The sequence below is a fragment of the Setaria viridis genome, chromosome 3 (genome assembly GCF_005286985.2).
Source record: "Setaria viridis chromosome 3, Setaria_viridis_v4.0, whole genome shotgun sequence".
NCBI classification, from domain to species: Eukaryota; Viridiplantae; Streptophyta; class Magnoliopsida; order Poales; family Poaceae; genus Setaria; species Setaria viridis.
The window spans coordinates 9,175,733-9,191,255 of NC_048265.2; the positions used below are offsets into that span (position 1 = coordinate 9,175,733).

Here is a 15,523-nt window from a genome sequence, read left to right on the forward strand (position 1 = left end):
CGAACCCCAAAGCAATCACCTGGATATACGCAAGTATAACAAAGCTGTTTATCTCTTCGATACCAGGGACCAGTGACGCCCACAGCACCTACGTGTCGGTCTCGAAGTGACAGGGATTCCAAAACAAATGCCGCAGAAGTCAAGCAAGTCAAGAAGCGGAACTCAAAGCACGGCGTCGCGCTGGCCGTGCGGCCAGTTCCTTCCACACTTCACCGCTAAACAACGGTCCACGTCACGAACGGACGCAGCCTAAGCGCCGCGCAATTTCTCGATGGCGACAAACACGTGTGGACCGATCGAGAATAAACTTTATTATCCATTTAGATATACCTTATATCTAAATATATAATAATATCTATGCATCTCGAAAAATTAAAACTGCATCTCGAAAAATTAAAACAATCTATAATTTAAAATGGAGGGAGTAGTTGGGCACTTGACACTAACAATTCGAGAGTGTCTTTACTGCGCAGCGATCACGTAGGCGAAGAAAAAACACTATCGGATGTGGATGCCAAGCGACGAAAAGGAGAGCCAGCGGAAACGTTATCCACAACAGTTCGCGAACCCGTGAGCGGGGGGAGCCAGCGGAAATCTTTGGTTCCCAGGGCCATCCGGCAAAAGTGTGAAATGGATCGAGGCCGAGACTAGGCTGTTATTATCTTGATTGATCTTGTGATTCAGCACGCATGGCTGATAATTTGACCGTTAGCTTGTCTTTCAAGGTACATGAGGCAGCACAAATCCTCTACAATAACGCTGAGCGCTGTGAGAGTCGCTGATGTATGGACCAGGTGGGGGAGCGGGTCCATATGTCAATGGCTTTTGATGTCCTCCGTAGTGGATATCATTCCGTAGATACGTCTTAGTACTGTATGTCTTAGTACTGATAGTAAATGGAGAATAGAAGCTTGGTTGAAAAGTAATTCATCTTTTAAAAAGGAATGAAAGGTACCTTTGTACATATAAAAGACATCTCTGCTTATATCTGTATTCAAAGGTTGCAGGTTTTTTTTTTATCGAGGGGGTTGTTGGGAGACGATGCTAAACTTTAACCCTGTCCCATCAGATGTTTGATACTAATTAGGAGTATTAAACATAGGCTAATTATGAAACTAATTGCACAACCCCTAGGCTAAATCGCGAGATGAATCTATTAAGCCTAATTAGTCCATAATTTGATAATATGGTGCTACGGTAACCGTTCGCTAATGATAGATTAATTAGGCTTAATAGATTCGTCTCGCGATTTAGCTTAGGGGTTTTGCCATTAATTTTATAAATAATTCATGTTTAGTCCTCCTAATTAGCATCCGATGTGGCAGGGTTAAAGTCCCTGCTATCCGAATATCCTACGAACTGAATAGAGATAAAAGGTTTTACAGTTTTACTGAATATTCTTTCGCCAAACCACGTGGTAGTACATTTGTACACACAAGGGGTAGAAGCAGAACAGGATCGTGTCCCATCGGTGATTACTGATTACCTCCTCCTAGGCTCCCCTACCATCTACTACTACATCTAGCCCGTGCCGTACGCCGGCCTCCCCCAGTCCCCACCTCCTCACTCGAGCCGCTCCGGCGAGCGCAGCCCACGGCATTTCCCAGCGTAAAAACTCCACAGAAAAAAACCCAGCCCACGCTGGGCCCCGCCCGGCGAGCCCACCCGTCCGCTTCCGCTTGCCTCGGCACTCGGCAAGCAGGCAGCCCATGTGCTGAGCTCACATGCCTGCCGCTACCACGCCTCGCCGCCACCCTTCTTCCCCCTCCGCCTCCTCCTACCTAGCCACCTCATCGCTAGCCTAACCGCGGCAGCCACCACACCACACGCCACCAGTCCACCACACCAAACCGCACGCTCTAGTCGTGAGGGGGCGATCAGGCGAAGCGGCGCGCGATGAAGGAGGGGGCTGGCGGCGGCGGCGGCGGCGGCGGGGGAGGAGTTGTTGGAGGAGAGGACGGCGGGTTCGTCCGGGCGGACCAGATCGACCTCAAGAGCCTGGACGAGCAGCTGGAGCGCCACCTCAGCCGCGCATGGACCATGGAGAAGCGCAAGGAGGAGGCCTCCGCCGGCGCCAACCAGCGCGGCGGCGCCGCCGGGAGGCAGCACTCCCTTCGCCCCCGGAGGGAGGACTGGGAGATCGACCCCGCCAAGCTCGTCGTCAAGGGCGTCATCGCCCGCGGCACCTTCGGCACCGTCCACCGCGGCATCTACGACGGCCACGACGTCGCAGGTACCGTGCAAGCCACACTCACTAACCGCGCGTGCCCACAGGGAATCGCCGTGCCGAGCTGCCAATGCGGCGCCGATTGGGGCCGGCGCCGGGCAACAGCTGGTCGCTGTTTGCTTACCCGAAGCGCCTCCTTTTTGTTGCCTCTTTTGGCAAATTGCGGGAGTTGACGCCGCTGCTTTTTGGGGGGCTTTCCCGTGGTGCTCTGCTCTGCTCTCCCCGTGACGTCAGTTGGATAGGGCGGCTTTTGGTCACTCATGTGAATCGGGACCATCAGTTAGTCGTGATTCTTGTGATCGTTGGTCGTGTTTGGAGACCAAAGGGAAGGGAAATGCGGCAGTTGTTGGATGCAAAGTTGCTTTGGCCTTTGGGGAGTTCCACAAAGGCAAAGAGCTAAAGATGACCACTTTTCAGTAGGACCAAATGCAATCTTGATTTTCTCACCAGATTTAGAGTATCTAGCATGATATTGATATGGCAAAAGGATAATAAAAAAATAACTTTCTTTGTTGATTCATCCTACTTGCATAGTATATCACTGTACATGTTGAGCGATCTGAGTTGTTCTGCTTTTATAGATTGCATGTCCTGTTACTGGATGACAGTTTGCCCCCACGCTTGTCAGAAAGCAGTCACTCATTTCTCCTATCTTGGCATGGGTTGCAGTTCCATAATTGGCAATCAGTTTTTTTGTCACAATTTGATACAAAAAGAATATGCTAGATGATGTTATCCTTTTATCCTTGATAGGGGAATAGTGAGTATCTACAGTCAATTTGAAAAGAAAACATTGATATCTAATATATATATAGTCAACTGTGGCTTGGGTATCAGGACACAATCTGTGGCATGGATAGCACAATACAAAGTACCTTTTTGGAGATTCATACACCTATTGCCTGTAATTCTCAAATTCAGTCCTGCTGCTCCTGAACCATGGGATTGGCTGATTGTACCAAGTCTGTGTTTTTGTTGTAGGTTGCCAATTTGTTGTTCATGTAGAAATTATTGTTAATGAGATCCAACCAAGTAGGAACTAGGTGGTTCTTCATTAAGATGATGTAGAAGTTTTTTGTTACAACTTAAAACTGCTTCCTTTTCGATTATAGATTTTGACGTGCGTTGTTTTCCAGTGAAATTACTTGATTGGGGTGAGGATGGTCATAGGTCAGAACAAGATATTGCAGCACTAAGAGCAGCATTTTCACAAGAGGTCTCTGTTTGGCATAAGCTTGACCATCCAAATGTAACTAAGGTACTGTTTGGTTAAACAAGGCATTATTTATTTCTTTCATACTATGAGTTTTACATGTGCTGCTGTTATAACATTGGCATGCATCTATTTAGTCCATATTCGGCGATACTAGAAGAGGTAGTGATAATTTGAAATGGGGTCTTAAGTGTCATATCACAAGTTACTGGCATTACTTGTCTTATTTGTCTTGATTGCCTAATTAGTTCATTGCATCGATACATTTAGTTTTCTGTCTTATCGATGTAACATCCTTAACTAGATATTGAATGAAGGAATCAATAATGTTATGGTAGCAACCTTATTTCCTCCGTTTCTCCTTGAAATATATAAGCAAAACAACATATTGACTTTCTCATTGCAGGGTCAAAACAGTTTGCCATACCTTTTTTTGCATGAGTAATTTAGTAACCGTTCATCCATGACTGAACTGTAGTTTAGTAAGTCAAACTAGCAGCTTCCTGCAGGTTGTGCGATTATACATCCATGATTACTATTTCTGTAGTCATGATAAACATGAAGCGATTATACATCCATGACTGAACCGTAGTTTAGTAAGTCAAACTAGCAGCTTCCTGCAGGTTGTGCGATTATACATCCATGATTACTATTTCTGTAGTCATGATAAACATGAAGCAAAACTCTTGTTGGGATAAAAAACTTTTTTTTTGAAGTACTTCGAATGAAACTTTGAAAATGCAGATTTTAGCCGGGTATATGATAGTACTAGTAGTAGAGATACGGGATGAGTGGGGACTGGGGGCACAGAATTAATTTGTCAAGATTCATGTTTCTTCAGTTATATGTTTATTTATCAGTTAGTGTAACAACATCTTGAATATTCCTGTCCAGTTTATAGGAGCTATAATGGGTGCAAGGGATCTGAATATTCAGACAGAAAATGGGCACATCGGCATGCCAACTAATATCTGCTGTGTTGTTGTGGAGTATCTTGCTGGAGGTGCACTAAAATCATTTCTGATAAAGAACAGGAGGAGGAAGTTAGCTTTTAAGGTTGTTGTCCAAATTGCTCTCGACCTTGCTCGAGGGTAAGTGTTCTACTGAATTCTCCTCTTTCTTTCTTCTAAATTATATATTTTTGCTTTCTTTTACCCTTCAGCCGTTGATTTGGTTGAATATTGAGCTTTAAGTATTCATTAGGTTAAGCTATCTTCACTCAAAGAAGATTGTGCACCGTGATGTGAAGACTGAAAATATGCTTCTTGACAAAACAAGAACTGTGAAAATTGCTGATTTTGGTGTTGCTCGCCTTGAAGCTTCTAATCCCAGTGATATGACCGGTGAAACCGGAACACTTGGTTACATGGCACCTGAGGTATCTTTTCTCGAGCAACTACTATTCATGTTTTCCTCAGAGTTGCTCTTTTGATTCCATGATAGCATAATAAACTAATAAAAACACCATTATTGCATCAAGTAGTTGTATGTCTGTCGGACAAAGAAAGCACACCCCTTGTTTATGCCTACTTGCATATTAGTATGTACCTTATATTGGCATCCGATGTCTTGCATGTTAGTATGTGCCTTAACATTGGCATCTGACGTGCAGGTTCTTAATGGTAATCCTTATAACAGGAAATGTGATGTCTATAGCTTTGGAATTTGTTTATGGGAGATATACTGCTGTGACATGCCATATCCAGATTTGAGCTTCTCAGAGGTCACGTCTGCTGTTGTTCGACAGGTGAAAACAATCTGCTCCTAGCTTGTGTATTTCCTGCTTACATTTAGCTGCTGAATTCTGAACAAGTGGATAATACAACATCACTTGGTGAACAGAACTTGAGGCCTGAGATACCGCGCTGCTGTCCAAGTTCTTTAGCAAATGTGATGAAGCGTTGCTGGGATGCGAACCCCGACAAGCGACCTGAGATGGCCGAGGTTGTGTCTATGATGGAGGCGATTGACACATCAAAGGGTGGAGGCATGATTCCCGTTGATCAGAGACCAGGATGCCTTTCGTGCTTCCGTCAGTACAGAGGTCCGTGATTGACGGGCTTTTCTGGAGCTGTGGTCTGAAGATTGACCCCTAGATCCTGTGTATGTCGATTGCATTTGTTTTCTGGGAAGCAAACTGGTTAATGGAGCTAGTGTGCTTGTGATCCCTTGTCTGAGAAGCCCCTCGTATGTAAATTCTCCGTCCATCCCATCTGTAACTCTGTTTATCAATGAATGAAAGAACCGGCTCGCTCGTCTATGTTTCCTGATGCAAATATTTCTGCATGATCGGAGAAAAAAAGAAAACAGTAGCAGCTTGGAAGGAACCCTCAACGGAGGGTTGTTGACGAACAGTGTGAATCCATGTCGGGATAATTGGCTGCATTTGGAAAAAGAACTGTTGACCCAGCTGTTTTCATCCTTTTCACTGGAAAAAAAAGAAAGTAAAGTTGCAACATTTGCAAAATTATGGGGACTAACTTGCATGAATTAAGGACTGATTTGTTCACCATAGGCATATATTCTCGCAAAATAAAAATAAGAAAAGTTGTAGAGAAACGAAGAAAACACTTACACCCCACCCACCAATCAGTTGACCAACATAGAATATGCAGAAACATCAAGTCATGATAGGGCTGATGCCTGCCGCTTCCAGGATCAAATCTAAGGTCAGACGCATGATGGCCGTGTTTCCACAGAGCAGTGCTAGGCAAGTATGCTTTGTACCTTTTAAACTACATATGAACTTGCTGTATAACGAAAATAAATACTGACGACATGAAGGTCCTTCAGTTTAGCAAACAGAGACATGCCTGCATCCAGCTGAACAGAAAGGAAATACACATCAACATCCAAACGGATGTGCTTCCTGCTTCTAATTCTCAAAGGAGTACACCATTCTGCAACAATCATCGTGGCTTGCATTCGGTTGACGAGGCAGCATGAGCAGATAACTCTGAAATATTCCAGTACGAACACGTCCAATTATTCTGCAGGAAATGATAGTGCATGACCGATCACATCCTGATGAGTGACGAGCCACTTCTATTGTTAATTAATGGAGAGCAGCTGCTGATGCCAACCGCAGTCCCGCTTCTTTCAGAATATCATTACCAGCGTCCTTCAGGCATGGACTGATGAGCTTTTTTGCATCTTCCTAGTCTAGCTGGTGCGCAGCCAGACAGTGTAACAACTGAATTCAGGAATGGTTTAGAAAATTGAATTCAGGATTTTTTTTATAAAAAATGAATTTAGGATTGGCCGTGGACCATCCTTTTGTCCCAAACAGAGGTCAAAGATGAATCGTCTTTGGACACTTCAGCAATGTTGTCACGCGGTATGGTATAGAAATGGACCGTGGTTGGGTAGACTGAACCGTGCTGAATAACTGTAACAATGAAATTATATATGACGCATTTAGTGTATATATCTGGGGGGGGGGGGGTTGGTTTCTTTTGAACTGAGCAGATAAATCTTGTTTAAAACTTGAGACAATTCATTGCGTGCCATTGAAAAAACTTCCAATCCTCTCGGTGCCATTAAAATTTCAAAGTTCCCTTCCATGCCACCGGCTGAAATTGTACTCGGAGGATACAGCAAAGTCGCAGCTAACTTGACGCCTCTCAGTTGCAACCAAAAGAAAACAGAGCCCCAAAGGCCCAAACCACTCTTGACGCGCACCCACCGGGGAGTTTCCCTCCATCCACCCATGCACGCACCGACCCGGCGACCCGGCCCTCGGTCAGTCGCTGCAGCCCTCCTCCCCACTGTCTCCAGGCAAGGCAACCCATACGCCACACCCAACGCGACGCGTCTTCCCGGTAGATTCGCCCGGCCTCCATAAATAACCCGGTCAGCCCTCTCGCTCTCGGTCACCATCTCCTCCTCCTCATCCACCTGCACGAACCCCAAAGATTCCAGCAGCCAGCTACCACATACCAGGGATGACAAGGTCAGCACCGGCGGCGGCGGCGGCCTCCGTTCCGGCGACGAAGCAGCAGCAGCAGCCGCCGCATCACGCGGTGCTGCGGGGCAGCCAGCTGAAGCAGCTCCGCGAGATCTTCCGGCGGTTCGACATGGACGGCGACGGCAGCCTGACGCAGCTGGAGCTGGCGGCGCTGCTGCGGTCGCTGGGCCTGCGCCCGACGGGGGAGGAGGTGCGCGCGCTGCTGGCGGGGATGGATGCCGACGGCAACGGCGCCGTGGAGTTCGAGGAGCTGGCGGCGGCCATCGCGCCGCTGCTCACCACGCAGACGCACCTCGTGGACCAGGACCAGCTGCTGGAGGTGTTCCGCGCCTTCGACCGCGACGGCAATGGCTACATCTCCGCCGCCGAGCTGGCGAGATCCATGGCGCGCCTGGGACAGCCGCTCACCTTCGAGGAGCTCACGCGGATGATGCGCGACGCCGACGCGGACGGCGACGGCGTCATCAGCTTCCAGGAGTTCGCCGCCGTCATGGCCAAGTCCGCGCTCGACTTCCTCGGCGTCGCCTGATCTTTCTCACCAACCAACTCCATGCCGCCGCCCGCCCGTCCGCCCGCCGTTGATTAGTAGTTATCTCCATTCTTAGGATGCTCTGCTCAACTCGATCTAGCTAGGATGACAAAGATCAGCGATGTAACTCATGGATGATGATGGCTGTTAACATGAACGAACGAAATGTGTACATATTTTTGACAAATTTGTTCACTGCTGCTTCGATCTCTCGAAATGTTTTATTTTTGTCGTGGGTTAAGATTGTCCTGTCGAGCTCGTGGCACCGAGAAACGTGATCGCGAGATCCGCTTTTCTCGCTGCCGCACGGCAAGCCCATCCAAAGCATGTGCCGTGCACCGACCGCGACATGGTGGCGGAGCAACGCGCCGGCCGCCGGCGCTCATCATAACATTCCGTGGATTGGAATCGAGCTGTCCCCTCCAAACCGTGGAACGTTTTCGCGCAGACGCGGAGGCGCCGCACGCCACCGCTTCGGTTTTGTCGCGCCCGGCCGTCGCCGTTCGACGTGGTCGCCGACAGCGGCGCACGCGCAAAGCCAGCTTTTTTTTTAAAAAAAAAGGGTTGGACTTTATTGATAGTATAGTACATCCAAACCCCTGAAAGGGCAGCCCAGAGTACTAAGGGTCTGTTTGGCTCCAGCATCCTAAAATTTAGCACTCGTCACATCGGATGTTTGATACTAATTAGGAGTATTAAACATAGGCTAATTACAAAACTAATTGCATAGATGGAGTCTAATTCGCGAGACGAATCTATTAAACCTAATTAGTTCATGATTTGACAATGTGGTGCTACAGTAACCATTTGCTAATGATGGATTAATTAGGCTTAATAGATTCGTCTTGTGAATTAGTATAGGGGTTCTGCAATTAGTTTTATAATTAGCTCATATTTAGTCCTTCTAATTTGCATCCAAACATCCGATATGACACTCCTAAAAGTTTAGCACCTTTACGCATAATTCTTGACGCATAATTCTTGAAATGAGCACCCAGCAAACTTCGCCATCGCCGACCAACGTTACTGCAATCCGGTTCTTCTCCGCCTCCCGCAATAGAGAAGATAACTTATAATGAAGCTCGCAGTCGCATCCCGAATCGACGAAGGGTCCATAAATTTTTAAAAGGCCCACCAGTAGCACGCCATGAGCATGCCTTTGATCTGTTGAATGCCCTAGCAAATGGCAAGCCATCTCTTCGTCGTCACCAGGATCGGACACCGATCGCCCCACCGTCCAACCCCAGCCGACGAGTAGCAAACCCACAAAGAAGCCTCCTCCGAACAGCAGCCTTGTCAGAGGTCACGAATTCGGCGCCGCCGTTGACATCGCAGGCACGGACAACACAAAGAAGCCCAAAAAAAGTTCGAGCATCAACGCAGATGAAAAGGATGAAGAAAAAATCGCAGATGCCGAATCTCCTACCAAAGATACTGTCGTCGCGCATCGCTCGCCCACAAACCGCCACCAGAATCCGCCCACCAGCAATGAAGCCGTCGTCGGAGAAGCCCGGGTAGAAGCAAAAGATTCCCGGCGAGATCCTCTCCGAGAAACCATCCAACCTTAACCTCCATCCAATGGTGCTGAAGGAGCCGACGCCATTGCCGTCGCCGCCTTCGTCAACACTAAGGTGGAGGGATTCAAGCCTCCGCAGCGCATCACCATTGAATCCGTCAGCGTTGCCAAAGTCGCCGCCAACGGTGGATCCACCATGGAGGGAGATAGAACTTAACCACCGGGGGGCGGGCCACCCTCCTCCTCCAACGCCGGCGAACCGACGGAGGCGAGGGGGCCGGCCAAATCGGCGGCAGGAAGTTTTTCGCCTCTCTACTGTAGATGGGGATAGAGATCACTTCAGGATGGAAAATCTGTCGTTTCGCGCAAAGCCAGCTAGGAGGCGTCGCGCGCGTGCTGTCCAAACGGCCGGGGGGTCGCAGCAGCAACACACATACACCTTGTGGGGCCACAAACTAGGCCCAGCCCACCACGGGCTCGTGAGCAGCAGAAGAGCAGAACTGGGCATATGGGCCTCGTTAGCTTTCCTGAAACCGGGCCGTGGCCTACTTGGTGGAGTAACATGGACCCGTTTATTCACAAATAACCGCTAATTTGGATCGCGATCCGATTATTTACGAATTAGCCTCTTATTTTACAAATGGCCCTCCGTCTGTCTTCATGGCCCTCCGCCGCCGCGGAGCTCAGGCTAGTTATTGGGGTCCCGACGAATTCCGAAAAAATCAGTGGCAAACCACAGCATCTAGTGTTAATGGTTCATTATAACCTCGTCCCTTTTTGCATAAGACCCGGTGCTCTTTTGGTCTGGCTTCGCCCCAGGAATCGGAAGCTCCGTGATCACCCTCTCAAACGCTAGCACAAGTGCCCCGGCCCATTCCTCTCAGCATAGACCAGAGGCGCTCGCTTCGCCGGCGGCAGCCGAGGACCCGAGACGAGCGAGCAGCCGCGGCTTGAGCTCGCGCGGAGGGCGGGAATGTCCTTCGCGGGCCGCAGGTGCCCACTGCATCTCCTCCCGCACGGCGGCGACCCAACCCACATGACTCCGCGGCAGCCTTTGTCAGGATCACCAATGTCTGAATGAGGATGGCCATTCAGTTTCGTCAGTAACCCTGCCATTCAGTAACAAGCCAACCAGCGTCAGCCACTCCTGCGTCGGCAACTTCACCAGCCCCAACCAGCTCAATCTCATCATCGCGTAAGCGCGCTAATTAATCCCCACCCCCTTCCCCCGTCTTCTCCCTCTCAGCCATGGTTCTAATCCTACTGAATGGCCAAGGCATTCGGATTAGGCCCACGGCGAGTAGCGAGTAGCGACCGGCGAGAGTCGTTCATCCCGCCCGATTCATTGGTAGTGGCCCGGCAGGCGTCCAAAGTTTACATCGTTTTGAAGGCTTTACATTCTCAGAATTCGAGAATATTTAACTATTTGCTATCCTTACGAATGCATTTACATATTTGCTATCACTGAACAAAAGAAGCAATAAATTACCACTTTTGCTGGCGTGGCAAGCCACCTCCTCGTACCAGCATGGATCATCCATGAAAAATGACCACGCTGCCCTGCCCTCATCAGGTTAGCTATCTCATCCCCCTCTCCTACCATTGACACGTGGGACCCACCTGTAAGTTTTATCTTCAACCTCTCGTCGTCCTCTTCGTTGTCACTGCAACTCGGTCAATCAATCCCACCCAAAAGCACTAGCACCAGGAGCGGTGGCGGAGGACAAGCAGATCGCCGCGTCGCTGCCAGACAGGAGCCACGCCCGCCGGTCATGCCGTTTGGGTGGGCCGGCTGCCTGGACTTTGTTTCTTTAAATTTTTTATTGAAAGAATTCTTTCTTTAATTTTTATTCCCCATCTAGTTTTGATGCGCCCGCGCAATCCAATTGACCGTGGATGTTATTCGAGGGTTAAGAATTAAATAGCAAGCTCTGTTGGGAGTACTACAAAGAAGTAAAGGCTTGTGCGGCAGATTGGACTCCGTCCTGTTGCTTTCCAGTTGACACAGTTGATGATGATTATTAATTACCACTTCGATTTGACTGCAGGACCGCGATGTCATGCATGTTCAAATTGCGTTTTGGGGTCAATCTCTTATTAGCATTGCTAAACGACAGCCGGCCAAGAACGACGCTCCGCAGCCGCGCGGCCCGCGCACGTCGTCCGTCCCGCGCTGGCAGGCCCCGCAGGACGGCGGCCCCGCGGTGAGGAGGAAGAAGGATATCGAGGGGGGCGGCCACGGGAGGGCGTCAATGCTGCCGGCGTCCTTGTCCTCGTCCGAGGAGGAGCAATGGAAGGGCAATGGGAGAAAATCAGAGAGGAAGAAGATAGCAAGGGCAGCGTGGTCATTTTCCATGGACGATCAGCACGAGGAGGTGGCTCGCCCCGTCATCAAAATGGCAATTTTATTGCTTTGTTTGTTTAGCTACCTGACGAATAGTTAAATATTTCCAGAATTTAAGAATCAGATTACAACTAGGCTGACCGATACTATATATGCGGCTGCAGCCTGCAGGAAGCAGGATCACACGCTCGTGGACTCGTGTTGTTCCACTTCCACCGCATAAAGCATCTCGGTCAAGCTGTATCGAAGCCGGATCCGATTGCAAATAGCGAGCAAGCAAACCGAGTCGTACTCATACAGCGTTACAGTCGGAGAAGGCCGGTTCGTATGTAAATGCTTTCATTGTTCTCCTTCAGCGTCGGACTCGAGTCCCCCGTCGTATCAACGGTTATAAATAACTTCCTCCCCGGCCCTTGCCCTCCAACACGCCGGCCGTCTCCAACCCGACTCGTTCATCTTAGTCGTCTTGCAGTCAATGATGGCAGCCAGCAGGGCCAAACGATCCGCGCCATGGACAGACCTCCAGCCAGAACTTCTGGGCCTTGTCCTCAGAAGGCTACCCTCCCTAGCCGATCGTGTCCGGCTTCGTGCAGTCTGCCACCGGTGGCGCCGCGTTGCCCGGCTGGAGGAGCCCCTGCTGCCCCCTCCGCTCCCGTGGGTAGCCCTCCACGATGCGACCTTTGTCAGCCTTCCGGCCGGTGAAATTCACCGTATGCCGCCGCCTGTAGTAGCAGATTGTGACCATCACTGTCATGGCTCCGTGGGCAACTGGCTCTTCCTCCAGCACAAGATCGATGGCATCTGCTCACTCGTGAACCCTTTCTCCAAGGATGTTGTGCAGCTTCCCCGGATAGACTCTTTTGGCCGCGTGCGAACACGGGTTATGTCGGCGCTCTTTAAGCTGGTGCTGCCGTCGTCCGGGCACCTATCACCGGATTCCCTTTTCGCTGTACTCATCTCATACGAAGGTGATAGTACAATCTCTGTTGGGCAGGCCGCGACTACTACTACATCATTCTGGGTGCCTCGTGAGAGCATAACCGACGTTGCGTTCTTCGACGGGAAGCTGTACGCGATCTCGGAGAGCAATAAACTCTTCGTCCTTGATATTGATTCGAGCGACGAAGGTCAGCCCAGAATCCAATCTATGAAACGCATAGCTGGCTGCATCAGTAATGAGTCGCAATCCTTTCCTAAGAGTAAGAGCTATAAGTATATATGTTGGAGATATCTTGCTGAATCTGGTGGTAGGTTGTTGCAAATAAGGCGACTGACTAGAGTCCCGTCCACTGTGCGAGCTTGTGACAGATCCAGACGGCCTTGTACTACCGTTTCATTTGACGTCTTTGAAGCAGACTTAACTAATCCTTGTGGTCAATGGAGACCTGTCAATACTTTGGGAGGACAAGCACTCTTTGTTGGCACACACTCTAAGTCTCTCCCTGCACTATGGGAAACCTCAAAGTCGCCGAGTGTAATTACTTCGCCGAGTGCATTTTTTAGGGCACTCGGCGAAGGACCTTTTTGCCGAGTGTAATAGCAAAAACACTCGGCAAAAATCTAACACTCGGCGAACGACCGGTTTGCCGAGTGCCACCCAAAAAACACTCGGCAAACACCCAGGAGACACTCGGCAAACTTGGACACTCGGCAAACTGACGACCACGTGACTTCCCCGTGCCGCCGCCGGCGGCCCTCCGTGACGGACGTTAGTCTTTGCCGAGTGTCAATGGAGGGCACTCGGCAAAGGCACTAGTTTGCCGAGTGTCATGATGGGACACTCGGCAAAGTGGCCTGTATGCCGAGTGCTAGGGGGCACACTCGGCATACTATAGGGTTTGCCGAGTGTCTTTTGAGACACTCGGCAAAAATAATTTTTTTTCCCTCCTCCACCCTCCAAACTTTTTACACTCCACATGTATGGCATTTGGCACTGCATGGTAGAAGATGGACTATTTTTTGACCTGTTTGCTATATTTAATCAATTAATTTCATTTAGAGTAATTTTTTGATTTAAGTCAAATTTGAACTGCAGGTGGTTGGAATAATGGAATAATATGAGTGGAAAAATCATATTCATGTTAGTGAGTCCAAATTGAGGTCTCACCCAGAAAATGAAAAGAAATTTCGAACATTTTGCTAAGGAAACACGACTACGAACGTGTGGCCAAATGATTGTTTAATTCTCAAAAATACAAACGAAGTTTGAAAATCATGAGATTTTGCAAGATGCTATGATTTCGTATGCAGAGGCTGTGGTAAAAAATTGACAAGGTTTCGCACAAGTTTTGACATATGATGTTTAGAATTCGAAGCATCTCCGGAGAGGATTCGTAGAAGTTGAAAGGATCCGGTAAGATTTTGAGATGAATCAATAAATGTAATTCTCATTGAGTCCAAATTTTTTTTATAGGCTATAGAGAACATAGATTGGTTCATGTCAAATTTTGGGAAATTTTCAGATCCGTTTGATAATTTTTATTCATTAATTGCACGTATATGAATTTAATAGATATAAATTAAATATGAGCTATAAATCCATGAAATAATGGAACAATATTACTTAAAAAATGGAATACGCAATGTTTAGTGAATTTGACTAGGTTTACACAAAGTTTACATACTTTTAATTACTAAAAGTGTTGTTGCACATGCAATATAGGTACGTTTTTGCCGAGTGTCGCAGTAGGGCACTCGGCAAAGACATTGTTTGCCGAGTGTCATCCCTAGGGCACTTGGCCAAGATACCCCGGGTCCACGTGACAGCGTCAGTACGCAATTCGGGGAAAAAAACTGCACTTTGCCGAGTGCCCTTGATCTAGCACTCGGCACACCCTTTGCCGAGTGCTAGATCAGGGGCACTCGGCAAAGGCTACCCCGGGTCCACGTGACAGCCTCAGTACGTAATTCGGGGAAAAAACTATACTTTGCCGAGTGCCATGGATCTAGCACTCGGCAAAGTGTGTGCCGAGTGCTAGATCAACAGCACTCGGCAAAGGTTTCGAATATGCAATGTAATCCGCTAAGTCCCGGCCGCCCGCCCCGCACATACACGCACACAACCACACAACCGCTGACCGCTCGCGCCGCACGCCCCCCCGGCCACCTGCCCCGCTAGCTGCCCGCGCCGCCCGCGCCGCCCGCCGCCGCCTGCCCCACGCCGCCGCCCGCCCCACGTCGCCGCTCGCGCCGCCCGCCCCAGGCCGCCGCCGCCCCACGCCGCCGCCTGCCCCACGCCGCCGCCCGCGCCGCCCGCCCCACGCCGCCGCCGCGCGCCGCCCTCCCCGACGCCGCCCGCGCCGCCCGACGCCGCCCCGGCCGCCCGACGCCGCCCCCGGCCCACGCCGCCCGCGGCCGGCCCCGGCCGCCCGACGCCGCCCCGGCCCGACGCCGCCCCGGCCGCCCCCGGCCCGCGCCGCCCGCGGCCGGCCCCGGGCGTCCCGCTGCCGGCCTGCCCCGCACACGCCCGCCGCCGGCCCCGGCCGCCCCTGGCCGCCCCGCGCCGGCCGGCCCCGACCCCCGGCCCCGACCCTCGGCCGCCCCGCGCCGTCGCCGCCAGGCCGCGTCCCCGCCGCCGCCCCGCGCCCGCTCCTCCGTCACCCCTCCGGTAAGTTTATGTTGCCGCTACACATCATAAATTAGAGTATGCATGAAAATTGGAAATTAGAAATTAAATGTTGAAAATACTAGAGAGGTGGTAGGATGTGGTAGCATTTATTTTATAAAT

The 15,523-nt window shown here is 50.0% G+C and overlaps 3 protein-coding genes across 3 annotated transcripts; all 3 read left to right on the top strand.

The window, feature by feature from the left end:
* The first annotated feature begins 1,641 nt into the window (after positions 1 to 1,641).
* LOC117850062 (serine/threonine-protein kinase 52) lies at positions 1,642 to 5,700 on the top strand. Its single transcript, XM_034731841.2, has 6 exons — positions 1,642 to 2,233; positions 3,364 to 3,485; positions 4,335 to 4,531; positions 4,644 to 4,818; positions 5,053 to 5,187; positions 5,283 to 5,700. The coding sequence occupies exons 1-6, from the start codon at positions 1,897 to 1,899 to the stop codon at positions 5,490 to 5,492; spliced, it is 1,176 nt and encodes a 391-aa protein (XP_034587732.1). The 5' UTR covers positions 1,642 to 1,896; the 3' UTR covers positions 5,493 to 5,700.
* Positions 5,701 to 7,290: 1,590 nt separating this feature from the next.
* Positions 7,291 to 8,123, top strand: LOC117850063 (probable calcium-binding protein CML14). The gene has a single exon (XM_034731843.2). The coding sequence runs from the start codon at positions 7,385 to 7,387 to the stop codon at positions 7,934 to 7,936; it is 552 nt and encodes a 183-aa protein (XP_034587734.1). The 5' UTR covers positions 7,291 to 7,384; the 3' UTR covers positions 7,937 to 8,123.
* Positions 8,124 to 12,055: 3,932 nt separating this feature from the next.
* Positions 12,056 to 13,587, top strand: LOC117849006 (uncharacterized). Its single transcript, XM_034730619.2, has one exon. The coding sequence runs from the start codon at positions 12,275 to 12,277 to the stop codon at positions 13,331 to 13,333; it is 1,059 nt and encodes a 352-aa protein (XP_034586510.2). The 5' UTR covers positions 12,056 to 12,274; the 3' UTR covers positions 13,334 to 13,587.
* Positions 13,588 to 15,523: the final 1,936 nt, after the last annotated feature.

Bases quoted from the DNA above. Each gene is read 5' to 3' on its own strand.
- LOC117850062 (XM_034731841.2), top strand. From the start codon at position 1,897: ATGAAGGAGGGGGCTGGCGGCGGCGGCGGCGGCGGCGGGGGAGGAGTT. The intron at 4,819-5,052 runs GTATCTTTTCTC...TCTGACGTGCAG, and splicing joins TTGGTTACATGGCACCTGAG to GTTCTTAATGGTAATCCTTA. The intron at 5,188-5,282 runs GTGAAAACAATC...CTTGGTGAACAG, and splicing joins CGTCTGCTGTTGTTCGACAG to AACTTGAGGCCTGAGATACC.
- LOC117850063 (XM_034731843.2), top strand. From the start codon at position 7,385: ATGACAAGGTCAGCACCGGCGGCGGCGGCGGCCTCCGTTCCGGCGACG.
- LOC117849006 (XM_034730619.2), top strand. From the start codon at position 12,275: ATGGCAGCCAGCAGGGCCAAACGATCCGCGCCATGGACAGACCTCCAG.